Genomic DNA, 19,908 nt, shown 5'->3' with positions numbered 1-19,908 from the left:
ACCTTCGCTTGCACTATGGCACCTTCACTGTTGTGTCAGAGTTCATAATGCAGAATACTAACCATGTCCTCTGGGAAGACAGTTTTGCCGATCTTGGTGTCCACAGTGTACCCTAAGAAATGTATGTATTGTGTACAATGGAGCAGAGTTTGGAAAATTTGAGCAAAAGGTCCAGTGAGTCTCACAGTCTGATGGGAGAGTAGGAATGTTGTACTAGTTCACCCTGGGTTGTGGCAGCAGCAAGCCAAATGTCTAGGTATGGAAAACTTTGATCATTTGCAGCCACTGGCTGGAGGCTACAACTGTCAAGCAAATGACGAACACTATCTGCAGTGTTGAGACCAAAGGGCAGGTTTCTGAATTGGCAGAAACTCTTTCCTACACTGAAGTGCAAGAATATCCTGGACTCCCTGATAATCATAATGTATGAATAAACATCCTGTTGGTCCAAACAACACAACACATTCAATCTCCTGTCGACAGACAGGCAGTTACAGTGTGAAACAAAACCATTCAGGATTTTTTCTTTTACAATACAACAGTTTAGGATGCAAAGATCCAGACAAAACAAGTTTGAGGTTTTTTGTCACAGCCCAGTTAGAACAACGGCAGGACTAATTATGTTTGGGCTCTGTGGCAAGGTGGGACATCTTGTTTGGCCAATTTTTTATGATTACTTCCTGCCATACTGCCTTTCTTTGATTGGTTGGTGCAACCGGTAGGGACTGCTGTGTGACAGCTTTCTTATGAACAGGACTGTGCATTCCCAGGATATTATGCCCCTTACCCAGCTGTCTTGTGTGACCATTAGTCACTGTGTTTGGTGAAGGGACAGTGGGGGCCCTAACTGCATCCAGACAGCAGCATCCAGGGAAAGATCACTGTTGCTGCCCTGGGGATAACCATGATCTCCTGTAGAAGAAACTTGTGTGTGTGTGTGGCACTGGCTGTATTACTCCTGAAAACACATTTGGCACCAATTCTTCTGTGTCTTTTTAAAAGAAGATCTTTGTTGAGGCTGACATTTAACACACATCCATAAGAAACTTCTCTTATTCTTCCATCTCCTTTAAGTGCTTGCTAAGATCACCACCAAACAGACAGGATAGGTGCTGAGAAAAGAAAATATATGAAGACCACCTTGGCATTCTCCACAAAATCTGTTAGGTTTAGCCAAACATGTTGATACCCAGACATGCCTGCTACTGCCGGCTTTGTTGAACCCTCAGCCATACTGTAAATAATTTGGAAAATGTCACTGAAGCAGTAGCCTGGACCTTAAGTTTTCTTTCTGTAGCCCATCCTGTATCTTTTCCCATTTTGTCAGAAGTAGCCATGAAAGTTAAGTAGTTTAATGTTCACAGGTAGAAGGCAGAGAACTAAAACTCATTTCCCAAATCTGTTCATTATCCTGAATCTCTAATATAGTAGACACTCTCTTTAGTGCAAAAAATCTTTGGTCTAGCTTTGGTGGCTCTAACCAGATGGCCAATCCCTTTGGATGGTAAAAAATGCTATCCAATTCTTTTTTTTCTTGGGTACAAGGAGCTACTGTGTCTGGACTGCCTGACGCGACAATGGTGCCATTCTTCAAGATGTGGTTATCCAAGAAGTCCACAAGGTGGTGTGGGCATGGGGGGAGGGCGTACATACACAACTGATGCAGCCTCCTCTGAAGGGAAGGGATGAACCCTGTGGTACGCCATCTTTTTCTTGCAAATTGTGAAGGAATCTGCCTAATTTGGGGCCACTGAGGATGGAACACAGAAGATGCTGTACCCTCAATCAGGCGCATCTTACATGGAACTCTGAGGAAAATAAGTCACAACATTTTTCAAGGGAGGGTTCTGAAAAATTCAAATGATTAAGAGGGTCTTTTAGTGCTTTGCTTTAACAGGCAGGAACTTAAGAGATCAGGAGAGGCCACGAGTTGCGTGAATAACCTCAGCATATCCAATGACCACAGTCATGCCGGGCTGAGTCTACTGGCATCAGTACCAGCAGGAGTTGCTCCAGTGATGTTTGTATAGGGTGCACCAATAACAGCTACATAATGTCAGGTCTGATCATACCTGTATAAAACAATAATGGCTTACCAATACCAAAATCAATTCCATGACTGCTCTACAAGCCCATGATTGATGCCAGGAGAGCTGTAGTTGCCTCAATGCCAGTAAAGTTTGAAATGCTGGTATGAGAAACAGACCCTGTAAGTAAGACACTGAATAATGTATCCATGCAGCAAACAGACCTGAGCCAATCAGTGCCAAATAATGACGCCATGGCAGCATGAATGTGGTGTAGGAAAGGCAATGCTAACTCTATGGGTGCTGATGGTTTGGCACTTAAAGGCTTAGCAGCTAGGTTGTGGTACTGTGCCATGGAATGAAGATGAGAGGCTTATAAAATGGATAAAAGCCTAAAACATGTAATTTTGAGCACTCCCAACATCCCTTAGCCAAGGGGATAGGAGACCTGGTCCCTTTTGTTTCTGCTTTTATGTCCCAAACAGTATGTGCATATTTTCTGTAATCTAACTTGGGAGGGAAAAATTGCCAGGGCAATGATAGCTTCTGGGGGTTTGCAGGCTCTGGATGCTTAGGAATTGCACAGTAAGATACATCACTTCTGGCTGCTCCTGAATCACTGGGGTTGGCCTAAGCAGTCATCAGCACTGGCTTTGATTTGCGTTCAGTGTAACAACATGTTTTTTGATGACTGTCTTTGAGTCTCAGGGAATGGGGAGAGTAGATGCCATCAGGCATGAGTCAGAGTCGGCAGTCTCCTGGATCAAACCTTCTCCTGGTTAGGTTCTGTTTCACAAGGAATGCCTTTCTCAGCATCATTTACACAGTGCAATACTAAAACCCCAACAGATGCTCTAGTGACAATGTTGTGCGCTCCTTACAGGCAATAAAGGCAGTGAGTGTACCAAATTTTGAGTGCAACCTCCCTTGACGCAGGCAGATAGATCAAAAAATGGCTTTGGAAAGATGATGTCCAAAAGACAAAGCAGAAAAAGAAGGTAAAAGGGTTACCAGTAATCTTGCAGTTTACTGTGAAAAGCAGCAAATTTTCTCCTGCATGCAAACTTGTTCAACAAAATACCAATCATACAGAACAGCCAGAGTAGCTCCTTCATATCTAAACTGTATTGAGACAATGAAAAAATGGAAAACTGCCTGAAGAGTTTGATGAAAAATGGGAAGAGAGCAGGCATGAGACACTCAGAGTGCTAACAGAGGGTTCTGGTTTCTTCTACTTGGTTTTGCTTTGACAAGTACTGACCTACTGGCAAGTCAAATAAAAGCACATGTTTTACAATGAAAAGGGTTGATAACAGAGTAAATGAAAGGGGTTGATGGAGTAAATGAAAGCAGGGACCTACCTACTGAAAAATGAATGTGCTTTCAACGGAGTCAAAAGGGGGCAAAAAAGGTGGTGAACATTTCAGTGATAAACTGATCTGGAAAAAAACAGGTATCAAGTATCCAGACTTCTCAGGATATCAGCACTTTTTGGTCTAATTAATCCAAATATAATTAAATGCTATAAGCATCGTCTTCTGGGTATAACATAGCATGTAAAGCAGGCTTCATGTCTACAGTCTACTTTAGTGAAAACAGTTTTCTGTCAAAGAGAACTCAGAAACAAAACAAGATAAATGAATGACTACTGCACTGAAGAGAGCACCCATCCTGATGAAATGGAACCAAGAAAGTTCAGACAGGGAGGTGAATAATTGTCTTTACCTCATCAAATCCCTCAATTTTTTTGTCCTTTCTTGATCTGACAGAATGAGACAGGGTACGCAATCCCATATTCTCATATCTGTGGCATATCCTATGCACCAACCTGTTCATACTGTCCCTATATGTATGTAAGGAAATGAGCTCAAATCAATAAATTGTTGTGTAGTTATAAAAACTCATAACAGGCATAATCTTAGGAGTGTCTGTGTGTGTCTGCGTGTCTGTAGGGGGCCCTCAAGGGGAAACCACTGCCCTTTCCATGATTCAGTATATGCATAAAGAAGGATTGATGGACCCCTCATTATAAAAACAGAGCAAATCCTAAAAATAGTAGTAGGAGACACCAAGGCGAGCAAAAATGTAGAAACGTTTATTAAAATAAATAAAAGTGCACAATGAGCACTTTCAGGCAAACATGCCCTTCCTCGGATAACATTCAACAGTTAAAAAACAACATTTAAATAGTAAGGCAGCCAATGAAAACCTAGTAATTTACCCTCCTTTTTCTTAACAAAGGTTTTAAAGGAACAGCTGTATTCAACCAGGGCTCCTATCAGCCCCTAACTTAATTATCCATTTTGTCTCAATGCACTCAGTTTCATTCGACACCTCACCTTCTCTAACATTTTTTTATGAATCACTTGTAAGACCATAAACTTAAAATAATGACTTTCATGTTCCCCTGTATGCGGTGCTAATGCATTACGTATATCATGATGTCTAATGTCAAACAAATGACAGTACAGTTTTGTACCTACCATAAATGTAGATGTTCGAGGATTCCCTTGCTGCAGTCCTGACAATTGGGTATAGTCCCCAGTCGGCCCGAATACCAGAGCGTCGGTCATGCAGGGTACTAATGCGCATGACCGACGTCAGTCTTTTCTTGCCCCAGATGTCAGAAGACCCAAAAAGACAAGTCCCAAAAACAACCTGCACCAAAAAACATGTACAATATATACAGTAATATATACAAAAAATATAAGCATGTAAACTCACCTACACAACCACCCTGAAACACAGAGGGAAGGAGGGAACATCTACATTTATGGTAGGTACAAAACTGTACTATTTCTCTCTTTCCCTTGCTGCAGTCCTGACAATTGGGTAGAATCCCAAAGCAGAGGTAAGGGAGGCTGGCAAATTATAAAGTAGCAGGAGCTGACAACATGCCTTGTAAAACAGCTGTGGCAAAACCAGCTCTAGTCTTAGAGTATATAGGCAGGTGATAATGCCTAGAGAAAGTATGCACTGAACTCCAAGTAGCTGCTTCCAGAATATCCTTAGTTGCCACCCCTTAGAAATGCTGTTGAAGTGGCAGTAGCCCTAGTGGAATGAGGCCTAATCCCAGCTGGAACCTCTTTGCCATGATGGGAATAACAAAATGCAATGCAAAAGCCAATCCACCTAGAAATAGTTTGTTTTGACACAGGCTTGCCCTGTGAACTTAAAGCAAAAGAAACAAGTAACTGCTGAGACTGCCTAAAATCTTTAGTCCTGCTCAAATAATAACGCAATTGCCTGTGTACATCTAAAGTGTGCAAAATCTTTTCCCCTTTATTTTGAGGATCTGCAAAAACGTAGGCAAATGAATAGTTTGGTTTAAAGCCACACTAGAAACCACCTTAGGCATAAAGGAAGGATTAGTACGTAATGATACCCTGTCCTTATGGAAAATCAAAAGGGCTCTACTGCCATAAGGGCCTGCAACTCAGACACCCTTCTTGCAGAAGTAATAGCCAACAGAAAAGCAGTCTTCCATGACAAATATTTCAATTCAGCAGTAGCTGCAGGCTCAAAAGGTTGTAGAGTAAGTTTTTCCAACACAAAATTGAGATCCCAAGCAGGAGTAGGAGCTCGGGTCTTATATTCTTTGCCCCTCTAAGAAACTGCTTGAACAAAGGATGCGAAACAAAGGTGGGTCACAATCATAGTGAGCTGAAATTGCTGCAGCATGAATCTTTATGGAAGAGAAAGACAAACCTTTGTCCAATAATTCAGTAAGATATTGAAGAGCCACACTCAAATTAGGCTCTGAAATCTCCAAATTCTTTGCTGTACTCCAAAATAAAAATCTCTTCCATTTTTCTGACACTCTCCTAGTACTAGGCCTTCTAGCTTCCATAATCACATTTAAAACTTGTTGAGGAAGCTGAGACCTACCATGCTTCAACACAGAATATGCCAAGCTGTGAGATGAAGAGATTGAAGCTTGACATTGAGCAGATGACCGTCCTTCTGAGATAACAGATGAGGAATCAGAGGTAAAGGCCATGGAGGCTTCTTTACAAGACTCCTTAGAAGTGGGTACCAGTGTTGCCGAGGCCAATCTGGAGCTATCAAAATCATCCTTGGCCTGTCCTGTCTGACCTTTAGTAATACCTTTGGAAGAAGAGGTAGAGGTGGAAAGGCATAGACATGAAGGTTTTTCCAACTGAAAGACAGAGCATCCACTTTCCAAGCTGTGTGATGAAACCCCTTTGTGCAATACTTTGGCAGCTGGTGGTTTAGTGGAGAAGCGAACAGATCTATGTCTGGAGTTCCCCATGACACTGTCAATTTCTGAAATACATGAAGATCCAGTTTCCACCGTGGGGATCCATGATTTGTCTGCTTAATACATCTGCTAGGGAGTTCTGTGCTCCTGGCAGAAACCTTGCCTGAAGAGTCAGTTGCAGGCTTAACGCAGTCTCCCATAAAATCATTGCTTGCCTGCATAGAGGATAAGAATGTGTTCCCCCTTGCTTGTTGATGTACCACATGACAGTTGTGTTGTCTGTCAGAATCAACACCTGCCCTGGAAGAAGTAACTCCTTGAACGCCATCAATGCAAACTGGACTGCTAACATCTCCTTCATGTTGATATGTAGATGCTGTAGTCTGGCAGGCCACTTGTCTTGTATCCACTTTCCATTTAGATGAGCTCCCCAAGCAGTGTCCGAGGCATCTGTCGTTAAAATCTGACTCGCCTCTGGCCGGGTCACAGAGAGTCCCTTGTTTAGGTGACATTCCTGAGCCCACCACAAGAATTCCTTTTGAAGGCAAGGTATTATTTGAATGACAGTGTCCAAATCTTGGCAGTGCTGTGTCCATACATTTTTGAGATACCATTGCAGCTTCCTCATATGCAGTTTGGCATTGGGAAGCACCAGAATACAAGATGCCATGAACCCTAATGCTTGAAGGACTGTCCTTGCAGTCAGCACGGACTGATGAGATAGTTGATGGAAGTAAAGTGACAGACTCTTTTGTTTGTCCGGGGTTAAAAAGGCCATCTGGGCTGCTGTATTCAGTCTCACACCCAGAAAGCACATGTCTTGAGAGGGTACTAGACTGGACTTTATTTCGTTCACAGAATACCCTAGGCATCTTAGCACTGCTATGACATATTCCAGATGCTGTAGAAGGTGTTCCTTTTCTTGAGCCAGAATCAGGCAGTCGTCCAAGTAAGGATAAATTTGAATGCCTTGAAGCCTGAAGTGAGCTATCACTGGAGCCAGAACCTTTGTGAATACTCTGGGCAGTAGATAAGCCAAAGGGCAATGCAGAGAACTGATAATGAAAATCTCCAGTTCGAAACCGCAGATACTTTCTGCAACTTAGCCTTATGGACACATGAAGGTAAGCTTCCTTGAGATCCAAAGTTACCATCCAGTGATCCTTGCCCAGCAGAGGTAACAGTTGCTGTAACGTCAACATCTTGAACTTGGGAATGTCCAGATAAGTGTTGAGGATAGATAAATCCAAAATTGGTCTCCATGTGTTCCCCTTCTTTGGTACTAGGAACAGGCGAGAATAAAATCCCCTTTCTGACACAGGGACTGGCTGAATAGCCCCTATCTGGAGTAACTGAGAAACTTGCTTGTGAGCCTCTTTTCTTTGTGGAGGAGGAACATCTGGCATGCCTTTGAAAGGGGCATTGTGTGGAAATAAAATCTGTACCCGTGATGAATGATATCCAGCACCCATCTGTCTTGAGTGATTAAATCCCAATTTTCTTTGAAAAGAGACAATCTTCCTCCCAAAGGAGCTGCCAGACGAGAGTCCACTGGCAGCTGAAAAGGCAGGTCATTGGTTCTGCTTACGAAAGGACTGACCCCTGCCCTCACCAGAAGTCTGAGCAGGTGAACTGTCTGATCTAGGCCTAAAGAACCTTGAGCCCTGCCCCTACCACGTCTAGACCAACCCCTAGACTGGGAACCATAAGCAGGATAAGTCCACCCCTTAGCAGGCCAATTTCTACTAAACATGGGAGGCTGCACCTGCAAAATCTTTAACAGTCTGCATAGACTTAGCTTTGTCCTCCATTTTCTTTAAAACTGCTTCCACAGGGCCCAAACAACACATCAGACTGTAAAGGAGCATCCAAAATCCTGGTCTTAACATGCTCAGCTAAATTCTGATCCTTCAACCATGCATGTCTGCGAAGAACAGAACTAGTAGCAGCCACCCTCGAGGAGGCCTGAACAGCATCAAAACCACACTGCAAAGAATGCTTACCCACTTGTTCAGACACATGAACCAAATCCAGCAATTCTTTACACTCAATACCTTCCGCCAAAGCATCCACCTTAGATTTCAATTGTGAAAGGAGATAATTCTGATATTTCAGCATATGAAATTGACAATTCAAGCCCCTCATGGCTAGAGTGGAAGAAGTATATACTTTCTTACCCCACCTATCCAAAGCCCTTGCCTCTTTATCAGAGGGTACAGGATTTTTAACCACAAAAGCTTTAACACCTTTAGGCCCCTGAGAAACAGTTTCTGGGTCCGCCCTGGGACTCTTAAACAAATACTTATGAGCTTCGGGCACCCTATAATACCTATCAGGCTTAACAGGAGCAGGAGGCAAGGAATCAGGGTTCAGAGAAGCCTCTGCAAAAACATCCTCCACCACATTCAACACAGGAGGAATAGCTAAAGGCCTATGCTGGGGCAAAAACAAGAATTCCCTAAGCCTTTTTCTGGAGTCAGAGTAATCTTGGCCTTCCCATTTAAAGTGCTCCCTCATGGAGTGAAGAGTCTCTGAAAATGAAAAATCCTCAGGAGGAGAAGCTGAAGGAGTGGAATCATCCACATCAGAATCAGAATAAGTAGGAAACTCTTGCAAGTCTTCCACAGAAGACTCTGAAGCCTGTGAACACTGTTCAAAACTATCAAACTCCTGTTCCACCCTAGACCTCTTATCAGGTGGGGGCATAGAACCTCTAATCAAAGTAATCAAATCTTCTGCCATTTTAAGCATATGTTTCTTAGGCACAGAGCCCGAAATGCTAGGAGAAGCCCCTACAGAAGCTGAACTTGGCCTTCCTCTAAAAGAAGCTTTGGCAACAGAAGGAGAGGCCCTAACAACCTTGGGAAGAGAGGAAAGAACAGTTACCTGAGAAGCCCCCTCAGCCTGGCCTACCTCCTGAGAGGGCACATCCTGTAACAGTAAAGTATCTGCCTGAGACTCCATAGAGACTCCTGGCAAAACCTCTGGCTCCCCTGAGCCTTCTAAAGGACCGGCGTCCGGGACTGCCGGTTCCTCACCCTAGACTTCACTGTTTTGTCCTTGCGCTTCTTAGATGAAGCAGGCGCCGGAGCATCCGGCGGCATAGTATAATTGCTTCCCAAACACTAACCTAGCACAATCAAGCCTCCTCTTAATAGTGCGCTTGTTAAATCTAGCACAAGAGCGGCAACCAACAACGTCGTGCTCAGGCCCTAAACAAGGTATACACAATGTATGATAATCCCTATGTATCTGCTTCCCACAAGAAATACAGTTATTCACTTTTTCTGACATCCGGTTAAATACTGAGGCAAGAAAACCAAAATGTTTACTTAGCCAACTCTGTATTCGGTCTGAAACTCCGGTTTCGGAAAATCTCAGAACGCCAACCTGCACTCGCAAAATTGCTTCTGCATCGGACCATGCGGCAAAAAAGACTGAGGAAATGACGTCGGTCATGCGCATTAGTACCCTGACGTACTGACGTCAGTCTAAGGGGCCATGACCGACGTCAGCCTTATACTCTGGTATTCGGGCCGACTGGGACGCGGACTATACCCAATTGTCAGGACTGCAGCAAGGGAAGACGAAGAACATCAAATATTCTGTTCTTAAGCATACAGTTGGTCTTGCCAACATAGAATGAAATGCATAATTGGCACATAGCTATATATACAACATTCTTACTCCTACAGTCAGCATATTCCTTCAAAAAATATGCTCTGGGATGTACAAAAAGATTGTCCTTGTTTCCACAATATCCTTTGATCCGTATGCAATATTTTCCAATTTTGTCTAATATCGCAGATCCCTCCCACATCACTACCATAAGTAAGTATTAACTGTCCTTGTCTAAATTTTTCACTCTCATTATCTAACATTCTATCTGTGTCTACTCTACTATACCTAGGTTTCGCCACTTTATTCCGATTAATTTTCACAGTATTAATAGATGCCTCAATTTGTTCGTTTTTTTATATCCCCTCCTTTCAAAATTCTCTGACAAAACATTCATGTTCAAAACGTTCTGTCCCTGTACAAAAGTCACAAAACCCTATTCGCCTGGCCTTTCACTATATTGTTGAAGGTGTGCCTAAGATAGCTGATATTGTGGGAGAGAGACCCAGATTTACCTTTAGAAGGAATAGGAATTTGAAGGACATGCTGTGTCGGGAGCCCAGAAATATTCCTTGTAAGGCTTTGAAAACAGGGTGAATAGGAACTTTCCCCTGCTATCACTGCAAGGCCTGTGAGTACATCAACAAGGACAATCTTTTTGTACACCCTAAAACAGGTCAGGCATATTTTTTGAAGGAATATGCTGACTGTAGGAGTAAGAATGTTGTATATATAGCTATGTGCCAATTATGCATTTCATTCTACGTTGGCAAGACCAACTGTATGCTTAAGAACAGAATATTTGGTCATTTGTTTGACATTAGACATCATGATATAAGTAATGCATTAGCACAGCATATAGGGGAACATGAAGGTCATTATTTTAAGTTCATGGTCTTAAAAGTGATTCATAAAAATGTTAGAGGAGGTGAGGTGTCGAATGAAACTGAGTGCATTGAGACAAAATGGATAATTAAGTTAGGGGCTGACAGGAGCCCTGGTTTGAATGCATCTGTTCCTTTAAAACCTTTAAGAAAAAGGAGGGTAAATTACTAGATTTTCATTGGCTGCCTTACTATTTAAATGTTGGTTAAGTTAACTCTGTGAAGGGATGACTTAAATGAGGGGAAAGGAGCGCCCTGTTAAGTAAACTTTGCGCATGCATGAATAATGATACAACTGAGGAGAGGAGCTCCCTATTAAGTAAACTGTGTGCAGAAATAATGATTCAAGTATGGGTAGAGGAGCTCCCTGTTAAGTGGCTGGAATAACAATTCATTGCGGGAAACAAACTCTAAGTAAATTTTTTCTAGGAATAATAAAGTGTGGGAAATGAGCTCTCTGTTAAGTAAGCTTTGTGTAGTAATAATGATTCAAGTGTGGGAAACAAAATCCCTGTTAAGTAAATTTTATGTAGGACTAGTGCTCTTCAGCAAGCTTTAGACAGCTGGGGTTTAAAGCCACTGAACACAATCAGTACACTGAAAAAGAAGAAAACAGTTTTACCTGTTTGTCATGAGACATGAAATCGTCATCTTCTAGTGTTTTGTTGTTGTACAGCTGCCCGGATAAAATGACTGAGAATTTGCAGGGGCGAAGCATACCACAGGCTTGGCAGTTCGAACTTCGAACTCCACGCATAACAACTTTTACACTTGGATAACCCTCCACTCTCTCCTGAAAAAGTTCACGCTAATTAGTAACAAAAAACTCAACACTCCTCAATAATTTTATCCAGGTAAATCTGCATTAATTTAAAGTGAAAAATTCATGTGTGTAAGAATGCAGTTCCAAGAATATTTTCCTATACTTTCTTTCTGAAGGAGAATGATCTCTATACTTTTTTCTTTTGCTTGCAACATGTGTTAATATTTTCATTGTTTCCCTTGCAATTAAAAAGGGTGTCAACAGCCATTTGAAAGTACTGCATCTATTACTACAATTCAGTGACCAAAAAAAAAACGTGACAGCGTGAGCTGCAGTCTGGATCTACCTTTCTTTTTAAATAAACCTCTACTACTAATAACCATAATACTTTTTGATAAAAAAAAAAAAAAAAAAAAAAAAAAAAAACAAGAGCACTCACCATACTTGATGGTCTTCAAGACGGTTCTCTGCATTGAAGGACAGTTAAGATCTACCTGCTGAGTCTCTCCCTTGACATTCTAACTCCAATCTCTCACTCCAGCATTTGATTTATATACTCCCCACCCAATGACATCATGATATAACTTGCACAGGAACAGGACTGTACAACATTTGGCCTGCCATGCCCAAGGTTCTGTCCCACTGCAGAATAAGTGAGCTGCGCATGAAAGATATAAAACTACAGATAAATAAAAAGTATACTTGCAGGGTAAATAAGTTTCTAAGTGGGTGCAGGAGCCATCCAACAAACAGGTGGACAGAGGAAGGGAGGGAACCGGAGTCATCCCATTACAGGCAGAGAAAGAGGTAGGCATGGAGGGGAGAGAAGCATCCAACAAAGGCAGAGAGAGACAGAGGGAAGGAGGGTAGTGGAGCCTTCCAACAACAGGCAAAGGAAGGAAGGATAGCAAGTTCCTCCACCTGAAGAAGTCCCCCTCAAAGTTCACCTTATACAGCAAGTACTCACATACCTATTACATCTTACTTCCACTGGTCCTCTGCAGTGACTGACTGCTGGGAAGAATTCTAAACAGTAAAGATAACCCCCAGGAGGAGGAATCCAGAAACACCACAAAGACAAATCACAGAAGGATGAATCCCAGAGCATGGATGTGCCAAAGGGAGCTGAAGGCCTGAGCTAAAGATATAAACTGTGCAATGATGAAAAAGTGGACATGGCCCTAATATCTGTAGGCATATGTTCTTGAAAGTGGTATTGGAAAAGGCAACACCCTCAATGGAGTAGCCTTTGACTACACAAAGAGTGGCTGTTTGACACAAGATAAACAAAACAGTAAGCAATGAATACGGATACAGTTTTCTTGGTCTCTACCAGACTCTGCTTACCAATGGCAAAGAAGAAGAAACAAATACTCTGTCATCTTCAGCTCTTGCACCTTTCTCAGGTAGAACATGAGAAGGCAGTGTACATCTACAATAAGAAAAAAAGCCCTCTTATCTGGACTCTTATCCTGAAGAAAACGACAAAACTTATGTCCAAAAAAGTGAGTTACTACTAGGTAATACTCATAGGGTTCTCATTAAATAGCAGTCTGACGCTCTAACATCTGTCTTGCTGAAATTAATATTGAATACACTATTGCTGTGAATGCTGAGCACTGAAATAATTGCACTGGTGAAATTGGCATTAAGAAAAAAAGGTTAGTAATACTGGGGGTTTGCCCCTCCTCAAAGTGCAGTGACCTCAGGATTAACTATGCTAAGTTTGTAGGTGCAAAGGGTGAACTTCCTAAAGAAGTTTTTAAGTATGCCATTGTCTTCTACGGTAAAAAAAAAAAAGAAATCAAAAACATATCTTACAAAAAGTAAACAAGTCTGTAAAATCCTATCTAATATTGTTAATCTTCGTTCATTCCTTACGTATGGATATCGGTTCCGACCTCGGAACAGAGCTGGCCATCTTCCAAGCTCGCGTCAGCCACAAACACTCTAGCTAAAAATCTCTTACCCAGAATTCCCCTCTCCCGGTTACCTCAGATTTTGTTTGCCGTGTCACCATTCGGTCGTGTCAAGCTACTTCTCTTGAGCGAAGTAGAGATCATTTTTTGTCAGACTAGTCTAAAATTATAAACTTTTCTGTCAGAAAAGTTTATAATTTGTTGTCTCTTACCTTATCGCTTTTAGCGACTGTATTTCCTTCTCTTTATTCTCAACCTTTTACCACGAGGTATTTCCCTCTTACCATCATTGGTAATCCATTCTTCATTACCTTCGGGTATTCTTTCGTACCATTGCTAGTACCCTTTCTTTCTTTATCCTTTTCTATCATGGCAGATAAAAAAGGTAGTCCAGGATTTAAAAGGTGTTCAGATTGTGGACACAAATTACCTACATTAGATGCACACTCTCTGTGTGTCTACTGTTTGGGTGTGCCTCACTTATCTGTTGACTCGCCCTGTGGTATTTGTAAGAACTTTTCCAATAGAACTTTGATTGAGAGGAAAAATAAATTGTTGCTGAAGGGACTTCTTAAATCTCCCTTTTCAGAGGCTATTTCTGGGTCGGAGGCTTCAACCCCTACTAGAGCCCATAAGAAAAAGTCAGATGATCATAAGGCCAAGTCTCTGCCTTCATCCCTGGGCTAGGGATTCCCGCCAACCAAAACCCAAGAAGGCTAAGCTTTCTGCTTCGGAGCTGACTTTCGGCCCCAGAGCTTTTGATGCCTAGATCTTTGGCACCAAAGCCTTCGGCGCCATCTGTGTTTTCGGCACGGTCTACTGCAGCCTTCACCATATCGGTACAGAGGGGCTCCTCGGTTCATACTACTACTACTACACCGGCTATTCAGTCGGCACAGACTTTAACCACATCGGCTCCGACATCCTACCCGGACTGACGCCTCAGTTACTGATGCCAATTTTTTTGGTTCCAGCCTCGGTACCGACAACCCCTTCAGCACCGATATTCTGGTCAGTGCAGACCGTGACCTCGGCACCAATGATTTCCTTAGTGCAGACACCCATAGTCCAGTCTCTCTCGGCGCCGTTGTTCTCAATGCGGACTGGTGAGATGGGCACCGAGCTCGTTTCTTCTGTGGATAGACCTGTTTCTCCCTCAGCTGTGTCGGTGAAGTCCACTAGGAGCCTTTCTGAACACGACATGTTGCATCTTGTGGAACATGTGCTCCTGGCCAGAGGTATCCCCCCCCCCCTAGGACCTATCCTTCCTTGGGAGGTGATCACCCATCGCCAAAGACCCCTTCTTATTCTCCTCCTTCATTGCCTTTGAAGCCCCTTGATATAGCACAGTCCCCCCCCCCTCTACAGTTCTCTTTATGGACCTCACTAAGGAACCACAGTTGCCTTAGTGGCAGGAGAGTTTTGCTACGACCCAGGATGACAGTTGTGACACGCGTAATTTGGTATTTCACAGCCATCCGGGGACTCTGGTTCGACAGTCTGAGCCACTTAGGGGAGAGGTGACCTCTGTCCTGGACACTCATCCCTCTTCAGGTGGACCAGCCTTCCAACTAATGGAGAAGGCTCTGGCGTCGGCTGGCGATACTGTGCTATCTCCCCGCCCTCCTCTGGACTGCTATGTTCACAAGTCGCACCTAGCGGTCACTGAGCGCAAGGGCCTCAGGATGTGTTCCCACAGGAAACTTCCTTTCCGTTGTCTTCCCCAGCTTCCCCCTCTGAGGAAGTTCACCAGAAAAGTTTGTGCAAGAGGAAGCACATGGACTCCACAGAGAAGTCCCTCACTGAAGACACAGACTTTGATGATGGGGAAGGGTCCCCCTCGGTCACCCTCTGAGGTATCCTTCGGTGATATCCTCGAAATCCTTAAACAGAGAGGTGATTGGCAGCCCTCTAATCTGACCTCTGAGGAGCCTGTGTTCCTGCAGGCTTTTTGCACCCGGCCCCCTACCTCCTGGGTTACTCCACCTGCCGATGAACTGGTCTGGCTCATCGTGCAGCATGTTTGGAAGGCTCCTGACACCATCGAGGCTATTCCCAGGAGGCCAGTAAGATTTTGTCCCCTCCTGCTACTGATCCCCCATTCGTCCAAAGGTCTTCCTGTGGATGCTCTGGTGGTGGCGGCCGCAACCAAAAAGGATCTGGCGGAAGAAGAAAGCCAGACTGTCCATCCACCCAACAAAGAGTCCCAGTCTCTGGACAGGATAGGGAAGCGCACCTTTGCATCAGCGACCTTTGCTATCAGGTCCCGGAATTATATGGCACACTTTACCAGGCTCCAAAGAGATCTAATTTCTGAGCTCTCTGAAACCTTGGCTGGTGCAGTATCTGATGAGGTCCATGACAAAGTGGCTTCTCAGCTGGCCACCATTGCGTCAATATCCAACTCCTCCATTCGACTGATATCCCACGCATCAGAAGGAGCAGCCAGAGAGGCGGGTTCAGGCATGGTCTTGAGACAAGCCTGGATGCGCTTATGCAATTTCATGGAACCCTTTAAGGCTTCCTTTCTTAATGCTCCCATTGAAGCCTCCTCGTTGTCTGGACCCAAAGTTAAAAAGCACACTGGCCAGATGTGAACAGGATGGTAAGACCCTTTTCTGCCGTAGGTGTCCGTTACTCTTCCCCTCAATGTGCTTTCTCCCGAAACCAAAAGAGTGGGAAGATATGGTTCAAGAAGTATCAGGGTCCTTTCTGTGACAGACAGGCCAAGTTCTCTCCTAGAGGCAGAGGGGGAAACTCACAGGGAAGACGCCCTTTTCCGTGTAACCAGAGTTCCAGGGACTCTTTTCTGGCCAATCCTACCAGCGCTCCTGTAGAGCAGTCCAACTCCTTTCCTCTGGAGGTGGTTGGGGGTTGTTTCTCCTTGTACCCTTCTGCCTGGCTAACCATCACCACCGATTCTTGGGTACAAAGGATTATAACCAAAGGTTATCATATCCTCTTCGATCTTTGTCATGTCCCTTCAAAAAACCTACCCGACGTTCCACCCAGTCAAAGGGAAGAAGCAGCATTAGAGATAACAAAGCTGCTAAGAAAAAGAGTCATCCAAACAGTCCCTCCAGACCAGATAGGATCCGGATTCTACTCAAGACTATTTTTGGTGCCAAAGAAAACAGGGGACTGGAGACCAATTGTGGATCTCAGTGTATTGAACAAATTTGTAAGAGTGCAAAAATACTGGATGGTCACAATACAGTCTATCCTCCCACTGTTGGAAAAAGACGATTGGATGTGCTCTACAGATCAAGATGCGTACTACCACAAAAAAGTGGACAGGCCATCAAGATTCCTGTGCTTCCTTGCGGGAGCCAGTCACTACCAGATCAGAGTGCTGCCCTTAGGACTCTCTACAGCACTCAGTGTTTTCACAAAGTGCATGGCAGTCATCACAGCCCACTTGTGACTAGAAGGATTCCAGGTGTTTCCATACCTAAACTAGCTCATTTCCGCTCCCACCAGACATCTATTGGAAGAGGCCCTGGCATTCTCTCTCGTCACTGCAGAAAAGCTAGGCATAACCATAAACTGGCGAAAATCCAATCTCACCCCATCTCAGTCCACAGAATTCATAGGGGTCATCTTGGATACAAAGAATTGCAGAGCATCCATTCCGGAACACAGGATACTAAGTATAAAACAACTGGTCCCAATTCTTTCAAGGGAGAAATCCACAGCTCACTCTGTCCTTCAGCTGTTGGGTTCCATGGCAGCCTCTATCACCATTGTTCCCCTAGCCAGGTTTCACATGAGGCTCCTACAATGGCTACTGCTCACTCAATGGTATCCCTTTCAGTATCCTCTTTCAGCCAAAATCCGAGTAACTCACAGGTGCAAACAGGATTTAAATTGGTGGATGTCCCACGACCCGTCACAATGGTCTCGCCCATTCTCCCCCCAGTAGCCCAAGGCCACAGTGACCATGGACGCTTCTCTGATGGGGTGGGTGTGGGCTATGTCAGGGGCAGACAGTCCAAGGCACTTGGTCCGAACTGGAAGCCCGACTGCATATAAATGTTCTAGAGCCGAGGGCGGTACTTCTGGCGTTGCAAGCAATCCATCCCCTGCTGCCGTCCGGGACTACTGTGATACAATCAGACAACATGGCGGTGGTCTGGTATATCAACAAACAAGGTGGAACCAAATTTTATCCCCTTTGTTGAGAGGCCATGAGGATACGGCAATGGGCGATGGCTACCAACTGCTTTCTCCTAGCAACACACATTCCCGGGAGTTCCAACGTGATAGCAGACAGGCTCAGCAGGTGTATCCTACAACCTCACGAGTGGGCCCCGAATCCCTTGATAGCAGCGGAGATCTTTTACCACTGGGGCTTGTCCTTGCCGCGACCTCTTTGCATCCCCGACCAACTACAAATGCAGCAACTACTTCGCCCCGATTCCCCCTCTGGGACAGTCACCCAGGGATGCTCTAGTCCACGATTGGCCCTCTGGTCTTCTCTATGCTTTTCCACCGCTCCCCCTCATCCCACAGTTCCTGAAGAAAGCACGTTGCTTGAAGAGCAAGGTGATCCTCATCGCATCATATTGGCCCTGGCAGATTTGGTTCCCCTTCCTTTGGCCTCACCTGCTAGATTAACCATGGATTCTCCACCCAACCCTGGGGTTGATCTCAAATCCGCAGAATCTGATTCACCCTAACCTAGACAGTCTGAAGCTCACAGCTTGGCTCCTCCAATTCCTTTGATTGCCAGACAGAATTATATTTTTTTACCAGTACGGGACATTCTTATTGCATCTCATAAGTCTTCCACTAGAATTACTTATCTAAGCAAGTGGAAAAGATTTACCTGTTGGTTGAAAGAAAAACAAGTAGACCCTTTTTCAGCACCAGTGCCTATAGTACTAAAATATCTGGCCGACCTTTTTCACTCTGGCCTATTGGACTCTACTGTTAGGGTTAATTTGGCTGCAATATCTAATTTCCATGAGAGTATCCAGGACTCCTCTCTTATGTCACACAAACTATGCAAGACCTTCATACAAGGTGTGAATCATTTGAAGCCCCCTTTTAGAAAGCCTATTCAGCCATGGGATTTGACATTAGTTCTACAAGCCCTGACAATGCCTCCTTTTGAACCAGCTTCCTCTTGCGACCTCAGATATTTGTCATGGAAAACTCTGTTTTTGGTCGCCATTACTTCTGCCAGACGTACCTCTGAACTTCAAGCATTATGCATCAAGAGTCCTTACTTGAGTTTTCATAGAGATGAGACTAATCCTTCATTCCTGCCAAAAGTGATCTCTGAAATGTCCATTAATCAAACCAATTGAATTGCCAGTTTTCTTCCCCAATAATTCAAACAAAGGAGATTATTGCCTACACACTCTAGAGATATTCACAGACAAATTAGTTTCTACTTGGACAGAACTAAAGCTTCCCGTAGATCAGACCAGTTATTTTTGGCCTATTCTGGTCGTAGATTAGGATGTGATGTTGCCAAGGTCACATTGGCTAGATGGTTGAAAGACTGTCACCTTCATTTATTCTAAAGTAACACTCCTTTACAGACTACCATAAAGGGTCATTCAACTAGGTCGGTGACAACTTCTGCTGCCTTCCATGCCACAGCTTCTTTACATGACATCTGTGCAGCTGCGACTTGTGCTATACCTCATACCTTCATCAATCACTACAAATTGGATTTGGCCACCAGGGGAAGAGCATCTTTTGGTTCTATGGTGCTCAGAAATGTCCTTCCATGAGAGCCTCCCAGGAATTGGGGTAGCTGGGGACTCTGTCCCATACGTAAGGAATGAACGAGGATTAACAATATCAGATAAAGTTATGTCTTACCATAACATTCCATCTGCATTGTTGATCCTCGTTCAGTCATTACGACCCTTCCTCCTTCCCCCTTCCTGTGGCTTCTGGTGGATTTCACCATCCGGTTCTCTTAGGTCATTTGACCAGAGGTAGCCTCTACCTTCCTTTGACTTGCAAACTCAATCTGAGGTAGCAGGGAGAGGGAAATTCTGGGTAAGAGATTTTCAGCTCGAGAGTTTGTGGCTGACGCGAGCTTGGAAGATGGCCGGCTGACGCGAGCTTGGAAGATGGCCAGCTCAGTTCCAATGTTGGAACCAACTACCCACACGTAATGACTGAATGAGGATCAACAATACAGATGGAACGTTATGGTAAGACATAACTTCTTTTTTGTTTCTAAGGGTGGATGGACAAGCTCATCAGCTACGAAATTCAAGTCCAATATGGGGATTCTTCACTAAAGAATGCAGATACTGCAACCACTTCTGGGTCAGCTTGATAAGCATGTCATTTTTTTCATTTTGTGAGCCATACAACTGGTATTCTATTTGGGCGATAAGACTCAAATCAGTTATATAGCCTGTGGTAAAGATTACAACAATGGGCAGGAATTTTTAATTCCACAATTGGTAGCAGTTTCTGCATCACCTACCAACATTCAAAAAAAGGT

At 43.9% G+C, this 19,908-nt stretch overlaps 1 protein-coding gene across 3 annotated transcripts in view; it reads right to left on the bottom strand.

The window, feature by feature from the left end:
* CCDC82 (coiled-coil domain containing 82) overlaps positions 1-19,908 on the bottom strand; it is a 499,168-nt gene that overhangs the window by 296,970 nt on the left and 182,290 nt on the right. For 2 of the 3 annotated variants that reach the window (XM_044071220.1, XM_044071218.1), the window contains exon 4: positions 11,374-11,544. The exons of the other annotated variant lie outside the window; for it this stretch is intronic. In XM_044071220.1, coding sequence (XP_043927155.1) covers positions 11,374-11,544 — 171 coding nt within the window. The remainder of the gene's footprint in view (positions 1-11,373; positions 11,545-19,908) is intronic. 3 annotated transcript variants of the gene reach the window in all.

Source organism: Protopterus annectens, chromosome 5.part0 (genome assembly GCF_019279795.1).
Source record: "Protopterus annectens isolate FY-2018-M chromosome 5.part0, PAN1.0, whole genome shotgun sequence".
NCBI lineage: Eukaryota > Metazoa > Chordata > Ceratodontiformes > Protopteridae > Protopterus > Protopterus annectens.
The sequence above is the reverse complement of the archived record's forward strand: the minus strand, read 5'-3'. Positions and strand labels throughout refer to the sequence as shown.